The 22,280-nt window shown below is 40.7% G+C and overlaps 1 protein-coding gene across 7 annotated transcripts in view; it reads right to left on the bottom strand.

The window, feature by feature from the left end:
* The window catches only part of LOC112556614, an 86,099-nt gene that overhangs the window by 35,922 nt on the left and 27,897 nt on the right, over positions 1-22,280 (bottom strand). For 2 of the 7 annotated variants that reach the window (XM_025225769.1, XM_025225770.1), the window contains exons 1-3: positions 19,531-20,054; positions 12,229-12,369; positions 11,739-11,929 (exon numbers count right to left, since the gene is read on the bottom strand). In XM_025225769.1, coding sequence (XP_025081554.1) covers positions 11,739-11,929; positions 12,229-12,369; positions 19,531-19,594 — 396 coding nt within the window. In that variant the 5' untranslated portion in view covers positions 19,595-20,054. Of the gene's footprint in view, positions 1-11,738; positions 11,930-12,228; positions 12,370-19,530; positions 20,057-22,280 lie in introns of those variants that run through there. The other 5 variants (XM_025225772.1, XM_025225775.1, XM_025225773.1 and 2 more) reach the window with 5 other exon arrangements.

The raw sequence follows: 22,280 nt of genomic DNA, 5'->3' as shown, positions 1-22,280 counted from the left end.
ATCTTCTGCAGTCATTGTTCTCTCTAAAACACTTTCATCATCTTCCTCTTCTGAAGTTCTGTGACTGCTACTTGCAATATCTGAATCAGATGTCTCTTTTCCCACATTACTGCACATACTTAAAATCCTCTTTGTCAAGAGAAGAACACTTTCTTTGTGTATTATGTGTATACTCACAACCACTATCACTGTCTGAATTATTGTCCTTGACACTGTAAAAGCACTGTCTGTTGTATTTCTGTGCATATTGCACACAGCTAGGTTGTCCATGAACCTCGGATGTCTTGCTTCTTTTTTATCTTTGCGCATTTTTTTCTGTTTATCCTCCTTTCCTTCATCCGCCAGCCTTGTGGAGGATGGCCGCTTGATAACTTCTGTGTACACATCTGTTGATACTGGTTTTTCTGCTAGAATGTTTGTGTCTTCATCGACCGAGGTCAAACACCCAGAAACATCTGTTATGTCTGTATCTTTCTGCTGTTTTGGCAGAGGAGGTGAGTAATGTGGTGCCTGAAATCAACCAATAAATGAATGAACGAAGGCAACAAAATATTTTTATATATCTTTATATAGTTGAGAAATGCATCATATTGACAATTCTTATTTACATATATGAGTAATGGATCATCTTGATACTATTTATTTACACTCATAACACATGATTAAAACAATTATTTAGCATTCCCGGAGTCAACAACTAGTTGAAGATTTCAAATCTGAAATCGAGAAGTATTGTATGTTGTTGAACTAATGTATGTTGTCATTAATATTGTTCTCCCTGCCAGTCCCAGCTATCAAACAATGCTGTTTATTACACTAGCATTCGTTAACTTGTCAGATCTATGATAATGGTTGCTCAGTATCCAAGATATGTTTGTGTTACCAAATGCAAATGAGCTATTTTAAAGAATAAGAATTCTATTCACCCCAAGTACATGTACACAACATAATCTGAACACTGGTGAATCAAACATAAAAGGTGAAAATTCTCACCGACTGCAGCATGAATGAGACAGCAGGAATGTCAGTATAATCAGGTTCAATCAGTTGTTCTTCTGTGGAAGGGTCCTCAGATTCTCGGAAGTATTCCTCCAAACCTGAGGGTATAGCCTCTGTAGATGTTTCCATCATCAAAACTGTTAGCCACTGGCTCATTTCCTCCTTTGACTGTGGCTATGAGAAACAACAATATTATCTGATTCAAATTTGCATGTGCATGTAGTGGCTAAATAAATTTGAGGTGTGGTGCCTGTCATTTCTCAGTTTAAAGCCTAGAAAAAAGTTTGTGTGTCAATTCCAAAGTTGATTAAAACATGGCTCTCAAGGTAACTAGATAACAAATGCCACAATAGAGGGCTGTAAACTTACATTTTGTCCGCTATAGCGAGTACCCAGGATTAGAGTCTTACAGGCTGATGAGCAAAGTATGGGGAAAAAACTCAAAACCTTCTCTAAAACATTGGCTAACTGAAGAGCTGATGGAAATAACAATGCAGCAATACTAATTGTATGCCCTTACCTCCACTGTAATCTTCTCTTTGTCATGTTCCAACAACATGAGAGCTAAGGGAGATTTTGTTTCAGCCACTGCATGTCGGATGATGCACTTTCTGAGTAGGAAGTTGAGTTCAATGTGCTGTGATGTCTGACTGAGATAGCACTCAAACATATTCTCTCGAACAAGGCACCACCTTAAGCCCCATCGTCTTTTGTTGAAGCTACTGAAAATGTTTAAATGACCTGTTTGGGGTAGAGAGGAACCAAAACAATCCAAATCAGTTGTGCCATCTTTGACAGAATTCTTTTACATTTAGTGCTTCGTTAATGTTTGTTTGACTTCTTAAATCCAGAAAGGATATAAAGAACAAAGAACTATAAAATGCTGCTTATTAATAAAGTGGTGCTGTGGTAATACCCTTTCACCTGTTCAGCTAAGTTATTTAGAAGATCAACTAATTCAGATTTATGTAAACTTTAATATAACTCTAATATAAACTCAGTTTTGAATAAATGTATTTAATATAATGCGATAAAATATCCTGAAGGATTTAAGCCATTACAGTCTTTATCTGTTACCTTGAACTTTCACATTAAGTGGTATGTCAGGGACTGGTAGGGGCGATGGCAGTGTGTGTTCTGATGACACAGGTGATGATGAGAAGTGTGTTTGATGACCATCCTGCCATCCAGGTGAAAAGTTCTCTGACAAGGGTGATGCTGGCACTCCAAGGCTTGTGGATGACATCGAGGATTCTTCCTGGATCCCATCACGGAATGATTTGTCACCTTCCAAGGGAGATGATAAGCTACTTGTTTTGCGCTTGGTCGTGGCTTTCTTTCCTAGATTTTCAAAAAACTGTGTGGCCCGATAAGCAAATGATCCCATTCTCATCACTTTGTTCCCTGAAAAACTCAGAATAAACACTATACACAAAAACTGGAAAAAAAACAGTTATTTAATTTTAAAAATACATGCCTGGTGAAAGAAAAAATATGAAATATTATCTGAAATTCTACTTATGTATTTTATATGCAAGAATTCATATTATCAGGACAGAGAGGCATATAATCTTTGAAATATATAAATTTATATATAAAAAAAAAACCTATTTAAAATCAGCAACAGAGAAACAGGGAAATAACTCTGAAACTGATCTTTAAAAGGCAACAAGAAAAGCTAAACTCTTCTTTGAGTTTGGCCAAATTAAAAAGTCTTAACATTCTTAGTTGTATAAGTATATAAATTAGAAGTATCAGACATTGACATAGCTGTGGTTCAAGTACTAATAGTAAATTTTTAATTCATTACAGATTAATATTTGTTTTCTCTTTAAATATCAGACATAAAATTTATTTTAGATATTAGAATGAAAAAAACATAAATAAGTAAAGAAAGTAAAATGAAACAACTATAAAGGATATAAACAAAAAATGTGGTCTTAAAATACCTCTTAACCTTGGCTTGGTAGAATCATCTGACTCACTTCCATTGCTGTTTATAGACAGGTTGGAATTTGATTTGGCCGATAGATTTCCCTGGTTATCAAAACACACACACACACACACGGACACGCGCGCGCGCACACACATACATGCATAAACTCTTAAGTTTCTTACCATTAAAAATAAATATGCTCCATAGGACAATAAAACATTCAACAAGTCAAATAATTTCAAGAATATCTTCATACACAGAGACTGCACTATCTGTGTTAAGAATGAGTTATGGGTGTATGAATCATACTGTGATACTACAAGACAATCATATGATCTGCATGTGAAAAGTGCAATAAAATCTACGTGTGAGAAAGGGGAGAGAAAACAGACATTATAAGCATGTGGGAGGGGAACCAATATTTATTAAAGCTGTATAGCTTTATTGTTGCTTCTTTCAGCAGCTAATAAAAAATGTATGCTTTTGTGTATATATGTAAGGCATACTGTCACAAATGCAGTTGTGCATTTCTCTTCCCTCCCACCTCTATCTTATGTCTATAGTTCTCTCAGCTTGTTTTAATTCTCTGTGCATATGCATGGGTGCATAGATACACCTAGCAATCATCATATTCAGGCATACAGTATTTTATAAAAAGAGAAAAGCATAAATTTTTGTTAATAATTTTGTTTTGTTTTGGCTTAATTGTAAAACAAGATGTCAAAAACGTCAGTAAAGAACAGTACAATCATAAAAATCTCATAATTAACTAACATGTACATAAATAATAAGCGGAGAGACAGGCATCACTTGGAGCATTCCATGTAAGTATATAACAAGCAGGTTGTTATAACCATGCATTTTCGAATAAACACTAGGGTTTGAACAAAAATTAGTCATGGAAATTTCGCTTTAAAATATGAGTAAGTATACGAATTTATTTATGGTACACATTAATTAGGAATAAAATCCATATTACTTTACCATTTTCTTACATTTTGAAAAGAAATTCATAAGTTTATAAGCACAATACAAATACATCCCATCCCCCCCTTAAAAAATCTTTTTCCTCCCTTTTCCTGTTTTTTCTTTTTTACACGCAGACAGTAATAAGAGCACTAGTAATTGTGAAAGATTACTTTTTGAACTGTGAAAGATAATACACAAAGCCTTGGTTCTACATTTACTTCCTAGTATAGGTGAGTTTGTTTTTAGGTTTGTCTTTGTAACTGACTTTCCGATGAAAATGTGAAAAATTTGTGAATATTGTGGACTAAAGCTCAGGGGAAACTAAACTGAACTCGCGTTAAAAAGAAATGCGCAGTTACTTCCCATGAAGTGAGATTTCGTCTTCGCGGTTTTCTTATAATTCCTCAGGAAAAAAGTTCTCGCTTTCTTTTTCTTTCTCTCACAGCTATACATAAACCATTCAATTACTATTAGAAATAGTTCTGCAAGTGCATCTGTCATCTAAAATAACGACAGCGTACAGATGACCAACACACATCTCGATGGCGATCTCTTACCCATATGTATTCTGTGGACATCCTCGAGTCCTGTTCTTTTCTCACTTCCTACAACGCCAACGCAACCGCCCTTCCACCCCACCCGATCAGTTATGAGAGTGACTGCGGGCTCGTGTCATAAGAGATTATGTCAGGGGAAGATTCTTCTCGAGTATCAGTCAGCTCGACAGAACTGGCAGTATGGTCCTCCCCTACCTACCCTATTCAGTATGATGGACTAGGGCGGATATGCATGACTACCGTTTTATTGCCATACTGGAACCCGCGCCCACCGATCCTTGTAATCACGAAGCAATTTGTCGGCTTCTCGCTGATGAGACAGATATGATCATGGAAAAAAACTACAATTTACGACTAGGCAAATTGGGGAAGAGGTGGGATTTTTTATACGCTCTGACGGTCTTGATTTTCATCTCCAGCAAAGGAGTGGTATGTGGAATCCATCTCAGTGTACGAGAAAGTGAATGTCGAGTGAGCCTTTGTGAAAGTGACAGGGCGAACGTACTTCATCTGATTAAAAACTACTTGACAGCAAGGCCCTTTGATGATGAACCTGCTGCTGTCTCATTTTCGCGCAGCATGTTCTTATAATTAGAGATAAATAATACATAAATTTCACTGTTTCACTGGTCACTAATCAACGCATTTCTGTACTAATTTTTCCCCACCATAACCAATCATTATCATGTCTTATAGAAAACATCTAATAAGAATGCCTGTCTAGCACGGATAGTTGTAAAGAATAATTCTTATTTTCAGCTGCACTTTGGTTTGCATTGGCAGTACATCTGTAGTATAAAATTATTCTAACTAAAGATTAATCGCATATCGTATGTCTGTGGTTTTTTTTTTTTTTTTTTTTTTTTTTTTGCTTTAAAAGAAAGTCAGCTTGGAGATGTGAACAGTAAAAATCAGTCCGCCTTGATTAATTCATCGGAGCTATCGTTATTCGGCGAACGTTATCGCTTCTGAACCTCTTTGTGAAATTCATCTTGAATTAACGATAATACAGACATGAGTGTGGTGAGGTAGCGATTACAATTAAGCTAATATGCATCATGCGAACATGACATACATATATGTGGTTAAAAATAAGCACGCCTATGTTACAATAATGCTATTTCTTTTACAGCCAGAGATTCGATCTTTCGTGCTTTTTCCAGAATTCAAGAGGAAAGGTTTGAAGTCTGACCCCTTCACAAGATGGATGGGAAGGTAAAAATGGGTTTCATGCTGAAAACAAATCACTGATTTAAGAAATTCCACCGGCAACTTTACACGCTGGCATGCTGAATAATTTTGTAGCAGCTTGTTTTACACGAACACATTTTTCTGACAAGTATGGGGGGAAAAAACCCATGCATGCTCCCTGTTTGTTACTTTTTGTTATCACTCTAAAAAGCATGTCTTTTCGAGTCGTCATGCTGGGTGCAGGAGTGGCGATCGAGCTTGACAACGAAATAGCAGCATGCAGAAACAGAAAGCACATGCTTGATGATCTCCACACCTTCAGCGAGACACTCACTCGCCGTATTCCAACAATGACTTCGTCCAGGGGAAAAGACCAGTGGTAGAAAATGGTTTTCCAGTCCCATCTGGCCAAGGATAGGTTGGACGCGGATCCTGCGGGTGCAGGGGGTTCAAACCCCGCCGATGATTGAGACGGCGGGGCCGACGACACTTTTCGTAAGAGCGCTCGCCTCCAAGAACGCTGGCTGGCAAGTTTCGACCGCGGCGTTTGCGGCGTTGGCGGAGGTGTGTCAGAGGCCTTGCTGTCGTTGTTGCTGTTGTTGTCGTACTCTTCATACGCTTCATAATCTCCAAGGTCGAACTGGATCTTGATGTGAACAGGCATGGCAGTGAACACGACTTTACAACTAGCGTCATTATTTGATGTGGATGTTTTTCTTTCCTTTATTTCATTTTTCCCCCTTTTTTTTTGGAGGGGGGCGGGGAAAGATTGTTCTAATGTGTCCCATGGTTTCTTCTCCTTTATTTTATAGACAAAAACTTTTTATAACTACAAAGACGTTGTAGACTCAAAGTAGCGAAAAGAGAGTATAGCAGATCATCTCTTGCTTAGGGTTTCTACCTTCGCCTTCAAAGGCATCCCCAACTGTATTCACCGTATCACAGAAAAGAAAGTTATGGTTTGGGGGAAAAAATGAAGTTTGCATAAACTATATAAACTACATACACGACAACCTTTGTAAAAAATACACAATACACCATAGTAAACGTGAGTGGTCGAAAAGTACAAGTGAGTGTGAGAGAGAGAGAGAAAGCGAGGGAGGGTAGGAAATGATGACAATGCGATGATGGACGAATTTCGAGCATACTCTGCTGCCACTGATGGAGTTTTCACTCTCCCCACTGAAGGTGCGGGCCAGGTGTTGATGGAATGGTATGACCGACAAGCCCTTGGACAGGTTGTTGACGTACTGAAACAGAAGTGAATGTCTGAGACCGCGACAACAAACAGCAACTACAACTGATATCGGTCAACTACTGACAGAACATTCGAGAGACGTAAATGCAGCTTTTGTGACCTGCTTCCTGTGCTCTTGAATTTATTGATATCATTTAGCAGTGCTCACCATGCGACAATACTTTAAATAATCGAAACAAATATTAACCGAGTATTTTAACAATATTGTATAACTTTGTGTGAGTTAGTAAAATCACATTTTAAACTAAATATAAAATAAACTCAATTCTAATGTGAATTCGGTCAAAGTAGCTTTTTATAGCTGTTACATATTGTCTTTCTCAGGCTTTAAAAATAATAAGTTGTGAGAGAAAGACTACAGCTCACCTCGCACCATATTGTGGCCCATTCCTTGAAATCAACAGTAAACAAGTGTGAATCTAGGTTGGAATGCACCATGGTGATTTCAAAACCCTTCCTCCCGTCTTTGTCCCCAACGCTGGCCTGGTACCCGGCTAACGGAATGACGAAAACAGGTCTGGCCTCCTTTTCAGGCTTGTAAAGGGCCATGGAGCCGTTGCTAATGGCAACCACCCGCCGATTCCAAGACAGCTTGCCCTTGTGCAGCAGCTCTCCCGAGAGAAGGATGTTGTCGAGCTTCTTGAAGGGTACGTTGATTTCCCACGTGGCAGATGAGCGGGTTTTGTTGGCTGGGTGCTTGGAACCCTTTTTGATCTTCTTCTTGGGCCGCCTGAGGAAAGCGAAAATGCCGTGACTTGAACAGTGACGGAGTAATGATAATTATGATGATGCTGATGATGATGACGATGGAAACAAGAAAAAAATTAACCCTCATAGCATAAACTGCAAATATTATTATTGACGACGACGACGATGATGATGATGATGATGATGATGATGATGATGATGATGATGATGATGATGATGATGATGATGAAACACTGACTCACATGGGCAGTTTAATGTTGCTTTTAGATTTCCTACCAGCATCATGGTCCTCATCAAAGGACTCGTAACTCGTGCTGTCCCCGTCTGGAACAAAGGTCCAATAATGACAACCATGCTTAAATTTAGGTAGAAGCAGACATTTTTTACTGGAACAAAAACTAACAAATATTTTAATTTAATATATCATTTGCTTAAACATATCTGACGTAGTTTTTTTTTCAATCAGAAAAGCTGTTAATAAAATTCATGACATCCAGTTCCGCTCACCCGACACGTCAGACTTGGACCGTTGGGAGATTTCGCTGCGCCTGGACAGTTGCGGTGGTCTGAAGGGCAGCTCGGGCGGTTTGTCGTCGCCGTTGTTGACCGACGAGCGGCTGCCAGACTCGGACACTTTCTTCTCCAGGGCGGGGTGCCGCAAGGGCAGGTCCGGAGGTTTGTTGTCCTCCATGGTGCTGACGGACGAGCGGCTGCCCGATTCAGACACCTTGGGATCCTTGCGCGGGGGCAGAGGAGGTGGGTGTCCCACGGGGGAGGAGGCGTCGAGCACATCGTCGCTGACGTCGTCGGTGCTGGTGGCGTTGGCGAGGCTGGAGATGTCGGCCGGCTGGCTGAGACTGTCCTCCGACGTCAGAGGTGGAAGCTGTTGCCTGGCGACCGGGATTTCGTACAGAGCGCTGATGTCGTCGTCATCATCATCATTACTGTCTTCATTCTTGTTGCTGTGGACAAACAAAGTTGTTCTCGTTATTTCTCGCACTTTTTCGAGAGTAAGAAAGAGAAGTGAAGTATTCTCTTCAACGGCGTAGTAGTGGTGGGGGATCTCTCATTTATCAACCAAACTTCTAAATCTGCTTGTGTTCCCATCTACAACCTCCAGCACGCTCCCCTCCTTCTCTCTAACGATTTCAGTTGACAGCATCGAGAGAATACTTAATCTCTTGTTTACAACGACAAACCAGAAGCCGCAATGATACCAAATTCTATATATTCATAGACATACGCATCGAACGCGGAAACACACGTACACATCCAGACTCCTTCACTTATTTACTCAGCAATGAAATAATATATAAACAAACCATGAAACGATACTCAGATTTTTTTAAAAAGTCAACAAGCAAATAAAAATGGTGAGGATGTACTGGACATGCTATGAAGTCCCCACTCAATCAGAATATGTTTTATAAAGATCACATGAAGAACTGATTAGAGATTACATTTGAATGCATACTATTATGGTTTAGTTCTCTCACCTTTCTGTCGGGTCAATATCGTCATAGACTTTAACCCCCTGGAAAAAAAAAGACCAAAGATTTGTTGTGTTGTTTTCAAAACACCAGCTATGCAGATAATTGTGTCAACATGCAAGCAATATAATTTGATATGTCAGACAGGCACAACACATTGTATTATATTAACTGTTACAAAATGGTTCTTGTCCGCGAAAGAGTAGTACGGGGAATAGGAGTATTCGCCAGAAGGGAGTGTTTTTACATACTGGAGAGTGTATTTACACACTTGGAGTGCATGTACAGTCGAGGCTAGATGTACATACTGGGGTTTCATGTATGTGCGGGAGCACAAGTACACATTGGGATCGCTTGTTCCCACTGGGAGTGTGTGTTTGACAGGCAAATACGTTGGAAGTGTGTGTTTTACAGGTAAATAACCTCGGTAAACAGAGTGACCAGGACAGTAGACCGTGGAAGGTATGTCAGGAGAGGACACTAAGGTGATTATTGAGTCACAGTACACTAAATGTCATCGTTTGGCTCCAGCACATTTCAGTTATCATGGAGTCAGCGCTGGGGAACTGCAGGATGGGAGTTGGTGGGGAGGAAAGAGGTAAAGTCCAAAGCATGACTAAAATAGCAAGGTATCGGAAAAGAAGATGGGAAACCAGTAAAAAAATAGCATTTAAAAACTACCAGCAATCCAATAAATAAATTTCTGAAACTTTGAAGATAATGTCGTACATATCTCTGTCTCTAAAGACTGTACATAGACAATAAACACCTGTTGTAACTAAGGCTGCACCACAAACAATAAACAGTCATCGTTGTCTTCTTCGCCGGTCTTCTCGCTTCTTCTTCATTTGCATGCCTTTCTCTAGCCATAAAATCGTCAGAATGCATTCACTGGTGTGTACAATCTATCCAGGTAAGTTTTAATTACAGGTTACTAGGTGCAACAGACCTTGCACTGAAGACCACGAGGCACGGTGTAGCCAGTAATAATTACTAGACCGCTACATGTCAAGAGGCGATGATTCAAGTCATCAGTCCGTACGATGACAAAGAATATTTTTAAGTATCATTTATTGTGTTATTGATAACAGGAAGAGCTACTAAAACTTAATTTTAATGAATTGCCACTTAAAAAAATAAATTCGACTTCGAGTAACACAGGAAGTGCCTGGTACGAAAAACTTTACCTAATTTGAGACGGCTTCGCAGAGCTCTGGAATACGACATAGATAGGTTTACTAATTACAGGATTTAAAAAAAAAGAGTTATTCTCAGTCTGGTGCTGCTCTACCTGAGCTACATTCTAACGCCAGGTGAAATTTCCGTTCCTTAATTTTGGTGCGCGCGGTCGCGTATGCATGTGAGCGTACGTACTAGTGTGTGAGTGCGTGTGAATGTAAGTGTATGCATGCGTGTGTGTGAGTGCATACATATATATATATATCACATCTGTGTGTGAGTGTGAATTTGTGTAAGTGTATGAATGCGTGTTTGCGTGTGTATGCCTGCAGGTAGAGACACGTGTGTGTGTTTGTACGTGTCCGACAACAGCCAAGATGCTGGTGACAATACCCACACCTGTCCTTTTAGTAGCAGCAACTACAGCAGCAAAAGTGGCAAATTCCAGAACACCAGAATAAAATCCCCGCATACCTTCCTTAGGTAGCGCTTGTAAATATAGACAAACACTAATTACACATCCATTCTTCTGCAGGCCTCTCTCATTGCCAAAGCAAACATCGGATGAAACTTTCCAGACAGGCTGTGCTCAAGAACCTCCAGTCGATGAAAGTCTTGCCGCGGGATAAAACGGTAAACAAATCCATCTTCACTATGTGGTTTAAAAAAAGCTCCAACCTTTTAAAAACGCCTACTCGTAAACAACAAACAATCCCATGAAACCCATGAGTATCATCACCAAGAATTCGCCAGTCCTCTATCAATTAGAGTTCAACACTTACCTACACTATAGCCGTTAGCATGTGCTAGTGCAATATTATTCAGCTGTTGGTACATACCAGCACTACATCAGTTAGCAATTACTAGTTTTGTATCAACCAACTATTACCACTTACAAGTGCTCATGTCAGTTCGCATTATAAGATGTCATTATGGCTAAACTGTTCCCCACTTTTGGTTAATGTCTATTTCCTGTGCTTCTCCTTCTTCATTTTAAAGTCGATGTTTCAGACAAGAGCCATCGAAAAGCCAGGTAACATTTAAAAAAATCAGGTTTAGGCAGGCACATTCAAGAAGAGTTAAACACAAAAACATTAAAAGTGAGGAGAATTATTCAGTCTTACCCCTTACTTGGTCTTATCCCCGAATGATGAATAAACAGTTATAAATATCTAGACAAAGATGCGTGCTTAGTCAGCGATGCAAGCTCCAGCTATCAGTTTTATGGTCCTGCACGTGAAACCAGTTTCAGCATTTACACAGCCATATAAACACCGGGACTGAGAAGAAGAACCTTTTCTTTACCCATCCTCTTCCAGGTTGTTTTCTTTTTCTTTCCTTTTTTTGAACATCCTTAACGGAATGACATGCCAACCACAGCGTTCGTGATAGTTTCACTGCGATGAGAATCGGCTCCGACATTTAACCAGACCATAAAACTGTTTATGTACCTTTTCCAACTCGCTTTCAGTGGCGTCCCTGTTTGTCTCGGCGACCGCAGCGACCAGCAAGTTGCGCGAGATTTCACGTTGATAGGCCGCGAAGTCGTTCTCCACCAGCTGACTGATTTGCGTCACATCCTCCGCTGGCTGTCCGTTGACCCGCTCCGATTCTTGATGCACTTCCCGCGAGATTCTCTTCCCTGAAATTAAACATCCAGTGATTAGCTTAATCTCGTCTGCATGCGAGCTTCTGGTGTCTAGAACTTTCTCTACACGCAACTCCTCACGTGAAATGAGGGGTCTACTGTGTGTGAAAATTTTACTAATGACCGGTTACGATTCTTTGGGCTCTGTAGATGATGTTAACGTTTTCTGTGTGGATGATATCTACGTCAGACTATGCGGTCTGAGTGGAGTCTGTGTGGATGCCAGTGACGTCAGCCTGTCCGTCCTGTCGTGGTCAAGTTAAGTCATCTGCAAAGCTATTTCCCCATCTTACCGGCCCTGGGTGGCAGTGATGGTGGCAACTTCAGAATGTCCAGGCGCTCCACGAAATACTGCCGGCGCTCTTCTGCACCACGTGACAGCTTCTCCTGCGGAAGGATTCGCACGAGGAACTCTTCTATTCCAGGCAGCAGTTCTGGAAGAAAAAAAGAAACTTTGTACAGCTCGACCATGGCAATAAATGCACGGTTACAAATAAATTGAGGACAATCAAGGATAGAAGTCGTATTCATGGAGTTTAGTAGTGATACACTCAGTTAACTTTACTATCTTTAAAAATTTCCCTGTCCAAACTTCGACATTTCCAAAGTTATTGTCGAGAAGATGGGTATGTTCCTAAGATGCGTTTTGTCAACAGAATAAGAATTTTTAGGCCTCAGACCAACTTTTATGCGGAGGCCTTCACGTATTTCCTGAAATCTTTTGGGTTTCATAATGAAGTAGATGCACAGATTCTGGACATGTCGAAAGAAGCTCTGAAGCGCTGAGAAAGGGAGAGAGTGGGTAGGTAGAGAGAGTTTGGGCGAACGTGTGTTGCTTCAGTAATGCATCAGCCACCTCTCGCTAAGATTATTTTCTCTCCATTTCACATCGGACATTCCCCCGGACCCTAAGCTTAAATCGACACCACTGAAGCTGCGTCCCTTCCTTGATGTGTCGCCTCCACAAACTACCTCAGCGTCCTCTCTTCCTCTCATCCCTGATAATCGCTCACAGGCATGATTTTTTTTTTTAACCCGTCTTGACCTTCGCCCTGCACGCCACGACCTTCTAAGAACAATTAATGAGTTCCTGTGATCTCTTCTGAGCCGATTAAGCAAAAAGAACGGGCTTAACCTGGTGGTTGCCTAGCCTGATGGTCATTGCTCTTAGCCTAGTGGTTAGTACGCTAGTGCTCTCGACTATGGAGAAGAAGCTCGGTGATTCAAAGTTCACAGGTTCTTTGACTAGAACACTACCCCTCTCCCCCACCCATTAATCACTTGGGTACCTGATTGATCAGAGACGGGATAAAGCTATTAACAGAGAAGGTTCGGCGCCATCTTCTTAATACATCTTCTACGCACCGTGCCCTAGACGCTAGCAGCTCTTTGCAAACCCTGGCCACTGAGTTATAGGATATTTGACCTTTTATCATCCATTGACCTTTCACATATCACTAAACAAATTTTTATCAGCCCCCCTCCACACCCACCCCACACACACTACCTGAGGAGCGGTGTCTCGTGGTTGTAGATAAAAGCACAGGAGACAGCTGTAGGCAAAGAGAGAAGAAAAACGCATAATTTAGTCTAATTTTAGCACGATTTCACTTTTAAAAAATGTAGATGGAGGTGACGATATGCGGTTTGGCACACTTTCTTTTTAATAAGACGACACAACCCTGAAAACTTATCAGCTTCAAAGTGCCACACCATGGTCTACCCGCAGTGTGGCGAGAAACACCCGACTCAACATTTTTCTAACATCAAGCATGTTAATTAGCTCCTTCCTTCTTTTAACTCTCTCACTGTCATCCCTCTGACACATGTGCTCTTTCGTGTTTTAAAAAATAGAAATAAAAAACTGTTTCGAGACACGAGCACAGCTCTGGGCAAACGTTGAGTCACATAAACCTCGGGTAGACCATCAGATACCAGCGCCTTGCGGGCAGACGTTAGATAGCAGTGACGGAGCGGCGGCCCCGCTTTTAAAACTTTGCATCTGTGTTATTTATAGATGCAACGGGGCTAAAGCAGATGGAAAGTTCACTTCTGTATGTGTGTGTGTTATGCATACATGAACGTTTATGATTAAGCCAAGAAAAACGCAAGCCCTGCTCATAAAACGGGTGTAAAATCAGTTTTTGCAATACCCGTGGGAAAATATATTCAGCTGCTGTTTGAATTCTTCGAACACCAAAAGAATAAATAAATACACAATAAAACAATAAAAATAAATTAAAAACCCCGCTGGAACCTTTTAACTCCTGTCTGTAAGTAAACCTACAAGTGGCTTCGTCTTCGCCAGTAACGAGAACCGCCGAGAGCAGACACGAGGTACTTAGTGCACAGTAATTAGTGAGTCGAGTGTTGATGTCGACAACTTGACATACATTACACATTCATCAACATCGTCGTCGTCGTCGTGTTGTTTTGCTTTTGTTGTTGACTATGATGGTGCATGAGAGTCACACGTCCTGGAGACCGAGACCAGAGAACCAACTAGAGTGTCTTCACAGGGTTGAGTCTCTTGAGGTCATTAAGTTCTTGGGATAGGTAAATGTTGCACTTCCGATGACCCTTTGAAATGTCTCAAATCACGGCAGTCTAGAATATACAGTGTGTGCGTGTGCGCGCGCGCGCCATTTAATTACCAAATAATTAAGGCTAATACTTCATTTGGCAGACAAAAACAACTTATAAGAATTGACCAGTTAACGAAAACTCTTAAGCAAAAGGTTAAATCGTAAAAAAATTGTGTATTTTTTATTTGATTAGGCATAATTACTTTTTAATCACTCATAAAAATGACACACTAACGGTGAACCTTTTTAGTAATATGTCCATACTTTTTGACATTTTCCAAAGTAGTAGACACTGATGAGCTCTGTTTGTGTTGACTATGGCTGTTTTATGAAAACGATAGTACTACATTTGAGCATTGTTTACAGTCCATGAACATGTTGGCATACTTTCTCTGTAATAAGATGGCGCAACCCTAAGAACCTAAAAGCTTTAACTTGAACCAGCTTCAAATGTCACAACATGATGTAATAAACTGACGGATCTTCAGACACCCGCAAGGTTGTGAACGTGAAACTGTATCCACCAGTTGCAGAAGTAAATATGTTAATATTATCTTGATTCCTGATGTCTAGAAACTGCTTTATTAATATCACATAAATCTGCGTTACTGACATTTGAAAACCAGTGATGACAAAATACCAGCTTTCATGTTTGATTAATTACAAAATGTCTGAAGACAGGCAACCTTATAATTTCTTTTACGTTTTCGGACCTCCTTTCTTTACGTGAGTACGTGGCTTACGTGGTGGGAAACCCTGCTTATGAGTGTAGGAAGACTGGAGACAGAACTCATAAGATTGATGACTTCATTTTCTCATTACTCTTGGTTGTCTGTGCGACTATCCGGCCTACCTTCCGGTCAGTCTGCAGAATCGCTTACAAAGGGGTCGACCCCACAGTGCATAGGTCACACAAGCTAAACAAGCTGTACACTAATTACACAGCTTCACACCGCTGTTGGCGAATTAGACACCTCCATCGCAGCTGAACAGCTGCACTGCCGCCTAGCAGTCGTGGTAGATAACATCAAAGAGACCGGCACAATGAAGCAGCTGTTTCCTACAGAAGTCGGCGTGTTGGCGAGAGACAAGCTCACAACAGCCATTGTATGTAGATGGATACTTAGACACACAGCTCTTTTGTCTTCCAGTAATATGCGACAATTATACAGAACACAAACACCCCTCATCACAGATCACAGACTTAACCTAAAGTTCAAAACAAAGCATTTGTATTTTAGTTTAAAACAAGGGGATGCTGAGGTGGCAACTCTAAAGTGCGAGCAGCTTCCTTCAAAATTAACCCATACGTGTTTGATGTTGGTTGGAGCTCAAAACAAGGATTTAATTATATATATACTCATATTTTTGTGCTGGCAAGTTGCAAAATAGTAGTAGAATAATCATTTTAAGTTGTAGCTTTAAGCGTTAATGATAAAACAAGTCATGCAAAACACGAAGACATAAATTTAAAAAAAAAGAGAAAAGAAATGTGTTTAAAACTTGAATGAGAAATCGAAGACAGATGGAAGGGATAGGGTTGGGAACTCTGAGTAGTCGGGGCCACAAAAAAAAAATAAATATAAAAAAGCAAAAAAAGAGAAAAACCCAACAAAACACAAACCAAAAAAAAAAAAACAAAAAAAACAAACAAAAAAAAAAAAACAAAAACAAAAGAGAGACATACAATTTTTAACTTTCTATTTTTTTATGCTTGTGATGGTAGTTGTGTGTATGGGTGTGTGTGTGGAGGAGGATAGTGTGAGCGCGGGGAGAGCATCAATCTGACACTGTAACATAAAACTATAAACACTTAATAATCAACCCTGAATTTGCTATGTTTTTTAAAAAATTTAAAAGAATAAAGATTATCGAAATTTCAACTCTTTTCAGAGTAATTTAAAATAACAACGACCACTATTACTTCGGCTCCATTTTAAATCACTGAAAAATAACAAAATCTCAGAAAAACAAAAAACACTAACATTTCAGGTCTGTTTAGAACACTTGTAAATGACAACAACAAGGAGCCTCATCATTTAAAGAAGATGCTTAGCTGCACCTATTGTCAGTATATCTGTCTAGTGTACGTCGGTAAGAAAAGGAAAGTCTCAGTCGCAAGAACGTCAAGGACTTCAAAAACAGACAACATCCGCAACCCTCGACACGCGCCGTGCAGTCCGCCATCTTCTGTCTAATTAGGATGTTTCCGGTCCACCAAAAGGCCACTCGAGTACTTCATGTAAATGTAAACCTTCTCCCTCGCCATCCCTGCCACTCATTACGTGAGGGGCTGTTAGGTTCTACTTCCCCCTTCTCTCTCTCACACACACATGTATATACAGTGCAGTATGTATGGCACCTCCATTGCTTTTCCTCCTATAAAATGACAGTATTTATATTTACAAGGTCGGTAAAACATTTATTGATTAAGTTAGAAGAAAAACAATGAAGTACAGGGTAGGAAAATTAATTCCTGATGCATGGTGGGTTGTAAACATTTACAACCGGGTTTTGTTTGCTTTCAAAATTTGCTACCATTCAGTGGCCTCCTATTTAAAAAAATCTCTGTCCTCCCTTCCCTTCTCTCTTTCGCTCTGTGTGTTTGTGAGAGAGAGAGACCATCCAGTCTTTTCTACTCTAGCATGCATTCCTCCTCGATACGCTGTACTCCTCTTTCCAACTGCTACGACGCTACAAAATAATTCTTTCTTCCCCAGAGCTGAATATTAACCAGCCCAGACTGTTTCTTTAAGAAATTCTTTTCACCCTTCACACTCTTGCAACCTGCATGATTCATATCCATCATCAGCCTCACCGTTTTCTCTTTCTGCTTTCCCTCCCACTCCATCCGCCCGTCATCGTCGTCCTTCGCTTGTTTTCTTGCTGTCAGTTACACGAAGATTGCGTCGACGACGCCAACGACCCGAGACATCGAGCATTCCGGAGGCGATAACCATCTGAGGCACACATCATTACCTAAAGGACCTGGGAAATACCGGCACAGAATCACCCTACTTTACTTTTTCTGCCCGAGTCAGGTCAGGTCAAGCGCTCCTATACTGGGCTACAGAAAAGGTCAAAGGTCGCTACGTGGTGCACTTTACTTGAGGTCACCAAGATCTTTTGAAAGCCACTCCTTCAGGCGAAACGGTGGTTTCTCTCTCTCTCCCACCCCTCCAACAACTCACCCATCCACCAGTAGGTTTACGATGCATTGACACGGAACCTAGGCTATTGACCAAGGTTCGGTTTTTAATTACAAGTTTTTTTTAAACATCAATCAGTTTGCCGAAGTTTTGCCAGGTACAGATATACAGAGACGAAACAATGTCAACGGTTTGTCACTGTGGAGCGAGTTATTTACGCGAGGTTTGGACTCTGTAGGTACTGTAATAAAAAAATCCACCCTTGAAAAGAATTCCTGGGTACTGCCAACTCCCCTTTCTCCTCCGTGCTATGAAAAGACTGGGCATTGTCAGTTAGAGTTCAGTTTGAAAAGACTTTGTGAGATAAGTTAATGCCGTTGCTGACTGGAAAATATACTTTGTTGCGTACAGACTTATCAGCCAAATGTAGGACGAGTACATCTGGTGAAGACTGGACAAAGACACGCAGAAAGTTGACAAAGTGAAACACAAACTGTGGATGATACCACGTACGAACGTGTATCACAAGTCCGTGATGCTACTGTATGATCTTCCCTGGAACTGGTACCACTGAGCCCTTGGCGATGATATAACGAAAGAAAACCATAGACTGATGTCATTGAACTCATACATGTCCTGATACCGGGTACTAGCGACCCATACTAACCATAACACATATGTTTGAAGCTGGAGTGACTTTCTAGGTGCAGAACTGTATACAAAGGTGAAGGGGTGCGTACAGCAACAACAACAACAGCTACAACAACACAAGACATATCATCTCGTTTTCTGTGTATACCTTAGAGAACATGGAAGACGACGAAAGAATATTGTAGTTAACGGCCAGGAAAGAGGGATACAAATATACAGTATATATATATAAACTTGCACCTGTCGTCTCCCCAGATGTGTCATTTAAATAAATCAGCTCATTAGACTTCTTAAAGTGATCTGTCCAAAGAAATTACATCTGCTATGAAAAATAATCCTGCTTCGTTTATTTCTCATTTGCTCGTTTACGAAAATAAATCTCATGCAGGCTTTTTTGTGGAAGATTCTTGCTCTGATTATAAGGCTAAAACAAACAACTAAAAGCTGTGGGCACGCATACCAACACACATGCACACTGTCAGTGTTGGGATCAGCGTAGCCTCCTTCTGTACATCCTGGCACATTCCCGTAGTCATCCTTCTTACACTCACGAGCAACAACACGAACTACTTACACCGAAAACTATAATTCTAAAATAATGTTAGGCGCTTCAGCTTTGGTTTCTCATTTTTCTAGTACTCAATCCTGAATTAAATGCTTGTTTCTCCAATGTGTACCTTCCTTTTTCTTTGATGGAAAATATATACATGTACAGTTAAGTGAACTGGGTGTCTGGGGCTAGAAGACACTTTATTTAATGTGCTGCTTACATGTCGCCATTACCATAGTATTATGTACACATGAAAGACTCACAGGATAGAAGTTGATCTCAGAGATACAATTACATGATGATATTAATTACATCGCAACCAGCCAGCCAGACATAAACACGCCCTGTGTCTATGTGAGGTTAATTAACCGTTGATGTACTCTACCGAAGCCCGTGCGTTCCATACTTTGTAAATGCCACAGTACTGAAGTCTCTTGTCTTTATCCTTTTTATATGTGTGCATGTAACACACACACAGAGAAAACAAACACGTGCACACATACACACAGAGAGAGAAAAACACGTGCAGAGAGAGAAAAAATAAACACGTGCAGAGAGAGAGAGAGACAGAAAAACAAGCACGTGCAAAGTAAACACGGGACCTGTTCCAAAGGAAACCTACCTACCCACACCCTACCCAAGACACAAAGCATCACATACCCTGCCACAGGGCCCATGCTCGACGCTGTCGCGCGTTCTCTGGCGAATCCAAGGATGACGCCATGTTTTACTCCTCGTAGCGCTCGGTCCTTCCTCCTCGACATCACATCACACAACTGGACCCACCTCCTCCACCTTTGGCGACCACCACTACAACAAAATCACCACCCACATCTCCCCAACCAGAATCTCCTCGGGGTGGCGAGCTCCGCGGCCACAACACGAAAAACAAAGGAGTTTGTTGGCTGGTCGGGTGGCAGGCCAAGAATCAGGCGGGCATTGCCAGACTCGTGGCCAGGACTCGGGGGCCTAGCAAGCAATCCTGGCGCCAGATTCCTCCGGTACTAACGGGTGTGTGGGGGAAACCGCGGTTCCAGCTGCGTGCAGAGTTGTCGAAGGGTGTTTTTTGCTTTATCGTTGCTGCCTGCGCGTGGGACTGGAATGTCGGCGGTGCCAGCCACCCCAGACTTCACCCCGTCTGGCTCAAGGTTACTTTCTCTCTCTTGCAAGAGATGTCAGAAAAAAGTTTTATTTTTAAACTTATCTCTTCTCTCTATTCTCTAAAGACAGTGGATTTATTGATATTCTCTGTGTGTGTGTGTGATTCATCTCTTTTTGTCTGGTGATCTGTGGATGATTGAACTTCAACAAAGGTCACACACATGGCAGTCTGCCATTTTCAAAGCCATTATCCCAAGTGTCAGCGGATCATCATATCGTGCACTTACAACTGACAGCTGTTGCTGGGATGATAGAAATAATTATGCTAATCACGATGGCCTTTTGAAAGTTGATCGAGGTAAATGCCAAACTTGCAAAAAGAACGTGAAAGTTGTATAAATCATATCTACAGAAAATTTAGCTATCCTTGTATACATCTTGGCCTTTCATCCCAATACTTAAGAGTTCTCCGCCATTTGGAACTCCAGACTCAGCTTTATTTGTATTTGTAATGGTATATGGTTTGTCGGGTTTATGAGTGCAAAGTCTGTGTATTAAGGACGGGTAAGGTTTAAGTGAGAGAAGGAAGAAGCATGGAAAAAAGAAAGGTAAAAGGAGGTAAACAAAAATAAAGAACGAAAAGACAGAAAATAAATTTGAAATAAAGGAAGAAAATACAAAAAATAAAGGAAAGATGAAAAGAAAACAAAGAAAAAATGAAGAGAGAAGAAAGAAGGAAGAAACAAAAAAATGATTAAAAATGGTTATATGAAATAAAACAACAGAAAATGAAATAAAATAAAAGGACAACAAGAAAAAAAATGAAGGAAAAAAAAACCAATGAAGAAAGCAGAAAACATGATAATAAAGAGAGAGTTGAGAGAAAACAAACAGAAAAAATGGAAAGAGAAAGAAAACAGAATGCAGAATACAGAAATATGAAAGGAAGGAAATAAAAAATATAAGGGGAAAAAGAAATTTGAAGAAATGAATAGAAAGAACGAAAAAAATAAATAAATAAAGAACGTGAAAGGGAATGTGACGCAGGAGCAGAATAAGGAGAAGATTGATCAATCTTATCTACAAGTTTTTAAAAAATTCTAGTGTCACGTGATCATGTATTAACGTCAGTCTTTGCACTGAACGGTTGTCGTGGTTCCCTTCCTTTTGTTGCAGACACGTGTAATTCTTTCTCTCTCTCTGTCTCACACACACAATACAGACGCGGGTTTAGCCATCACCCCACCCGTGTCGCTCCGTCATTACACGGGTCGTCAGCAGTCAGCAGCATGCTCTTGTCACATCTACCCGCGATCTACCCGTCGGCCATCAGCTCTCGCTCAAGCAGGGGAGAGCACTGAGCTCTGGCGACCGAGCTACCCGCAGGCAACAGCGAGCGACAGACTTACTCCTACACACGATTATCTCCCAGTGTCGCTAATGCAGTTTTCATAAACCCTGCAAGCACTGCTTGAAAGAAAACAAACGTGTCCTAAGGCTGTCTCTTCCACCCTCTTCTACCCCACCCACCCCATTTGTACCCGGCTCCTTGCACCCAAAGGTAGAATGTTGGTGGTTCTTGTGCATATGGAGTCAGCTGAGTAGGACTCAACTTGCTTTCTGGCTTCACTGAAACAATTACTATTTATCATGTTATAATAATCATCACTTTAAAAAATATGTGTGTGTGTGTGTGGCGAGGGGGGGGATTCCTTTTCTTATTCATTTGGCAGTTAAAGCTCCTTCCGATCTGCAGGATCACCAATTTTTAAACACGCTAATAGACTTAAATTTCTAGAAAATAAATTTAAAAAATACAATTGAGCTCGCCGATGGTATGCTGTGTTTATGTGTCGACAAAACATGCTGATTTTGAGTTGTACGCTTTGAGAGCTCTCTCACACACACACATATAAGTGAGACATATCAAGTGAAAAATTATTATTGTCTGCTGCAAATTCACAGCTTATGTAGTCCGTTTATGTAACAAGTGTGTGTGGTTTTTTTTTTTTATTTTTTTGAAGGACAAATAATGTCTATCTACAATGATTCACCCGAAAAACTCATCAAAGAGTCCGCTTTCTTCTCACGTCGAAGGCGTGCAGCGGCACGGGGTCAATCCATTGTTAAAAATGCAGACCGTGCTCGCCAACCATGTCTTTCAGTCGACCCCTGACCCCTGACACGACTTCCTTTGAACCCCGGCCCGTAGGCACCCACCTCGAGGTCATTTAAGACCAAAGAGCGCAAAGATCTTCTTTGGCCGTTTAAAGCATGTGCATTCACCTGTAGGTATGTGATGTTGATGT

This window comes from Pomacea canaliculata, linkage group LG2 (genome assembly GCF_003073045.1).
Source record: "Pomacea canaliculata isolate SZHN2017 linkage group LG2, ASM307304v1, whole genome shotgun sequence".
Taxonomy (NCBI): Eukaryota; Metazoa; Mollusca; class Gastropoda; order Architaenioglossa; family Ampullariidae; genus Pomacea; species Pomacea canaliculata.
This window is presented reverse-complemented; position numbering and strand designations above follow the sequence as displayed.